The 1,751-nt window shown below is 38.4% G+C and overlaps 1 protein-coding gene across 1 annotated transcript; it reads left to right on the top strand.

Annotated features, from left to right (window-relative positions):
* The first annotated feature begins 343 nt into the window (after window positions 1-343).
* On the top strand, window positions 344-1,294 carry LOC100485112 (olfactory receptor 10A7-like). Its single transcript, XM_002934295.1, has one exon. It carries the CDS (start codon window positions 344-346, stop codon window positions 1,292-1,294), a length of 951 nt encoding a protein of 316 aa, XP_002934341.1.
* The last annotated feature ends 457 nt before the right edge of the window (window positions 1,295-1,751 follow it).

A 1,751-nucleotide genomic window follows, 5' to 3' on the forward strand; every position in this document is an offset into this window, starting at 1 on the left:
TCAGAAAACTAAACCATACTCACTTCATTGCAAAAACACTTTTAGTCATAATCCATTCTCAATCAATCCTCTGATGTTTAATACTATGTTACACATAGCTTGTTATATGAAGTATAGTGCAGTGGTATTTAAGTTTGAAACAGGTGAGACCTGAGAATGCTAAATGTGTGGGAGCTTGCGCTTTATACATTCGTGGTTGCCCTTCATACATACAAAGCACGGCATTCCTATGTATTACTGGTAGAAATACATTCTGCTTGAGCTGAGTGTAACTATTTTCTTTCTATTACTATGACTGAGTGTATCATTTTTATGAAAGCAGATGATATCAACATATGTAGAAATGCCAGCAAACTATTCTCGAATTGATGAGTTTATACTATTGGGCTTTTCCAACGTTTCCCAGAGGTTTCAACTTTTTCTTTTTCTCCTCTTTCTTTTTATCTACATATTTACTCTGCTGGGCAACATAACCATTGTTTCAGTGGTCACACTGGACTCTGTTCTTCATACCCCTATGTATTATTTTCTACGTAACCTGTCCTTTCTTGAAATTTGCTATGTTACCGTCACACTACCAAAGCTGCTTCAGACCTTTCTTGCCAAAAGGAAGGCCATCTCTTTCAGTGGCTGTTGTGCTCAGATGTACTGTTTCTTCACTCTTGGTGTCACTGAGTGCTTCCTTCTGGCTGTTATGGCTTATGACAGGTATGTGGCCATCTGCAATCCTCTGAGATATTTCACTGTGATGAGCAAAGCTACATGCCTAAAGCTGGCCACAATCTCTTGGGTTTCTGGCAATCTTATATCCCTTGGTCAAACAGTTTCCATTTTTTCCCTGCCATACTGTGGCCCTAACATTATTAATCACTTTTTTTGTGACATCCCACCTGTGCTCAAACTGGCTTGTACTGATGTTTCTGCCAATGAGATCGCTGTTGCAGTGACTGGCTTTTTAGTCCTCCCCCTGCCTTTTGTATTGGTGCTCTGCTCCTATGGAAGAATCATTGCTGCTATTATACGCATTAGCACTAGTAAGGGACGCAAGAAGGTCTTCTCCACCTGTGCTTCACACTTTGTGTCTGTCACCTTGTTTTTTGGTACAGGTGCATTCACCTATGTCAGGATGAAAACAAGGGACACCGCTGATAATGACAAAATATTGTCTCTTCTATACAGTGTGATAACTCCTTTACTAAACCCCCTTATATACACTTTAAGAAACAAGGAGGTAAAAGGTGGACTTAAAAAACTGTTGCCTTGTAAAACTAATGGCAAGGAAACACAAGAATAATACTACAGCCAATGCCATCCCTATACCATGCCAAAATTTTATAATTAACAAGTGCAAAGTACTGTCTAATTATATCAGACTAAAAAACAAGTCCACAGCAAATTAAGACATAAAAGTAATAGAACTACAAGGATGCACATATTAAATAAAAATTATATAGTGTAGTAATGAATCCTGTCCCTGAGGAAGCGAGACGTATAACCATGTAAAATGTATCGGACTGAATTGAACCCATCTATTTGTCTTTGTACTACACCTACATTGAATGCTTTGGAAGTACCCATTTTTAGTGTTTTACTCACAAAAATTAAAATCTGCTACACTATATACCGCCTTGTATATTCTATGTCCAACCTGTGGAGCATTGGAGCAGTATTTTGACATTGCTGGGGCTTTTGAAGATCTGCTGCAGGACCATATGCACCATCATTTCTTTCCATTTGGTTTAGTACTGATC

This window comes from Xenopus tropicalis, chromosome 1, assembly GCF_000004195.4.
Source record: "Xenopus tropicalis strain Nigerian chromosome 1, UCB_Xtro_10.0, whole genome shotgun sequence".
In the NCBI taxonomy this organism is placed as follows: domain Eukaryota; kingdom Metazoa; phylum Chordata; class Amphibia; order Anura; family Pipidae; genus Xenopus; species Xenopus tropicalis.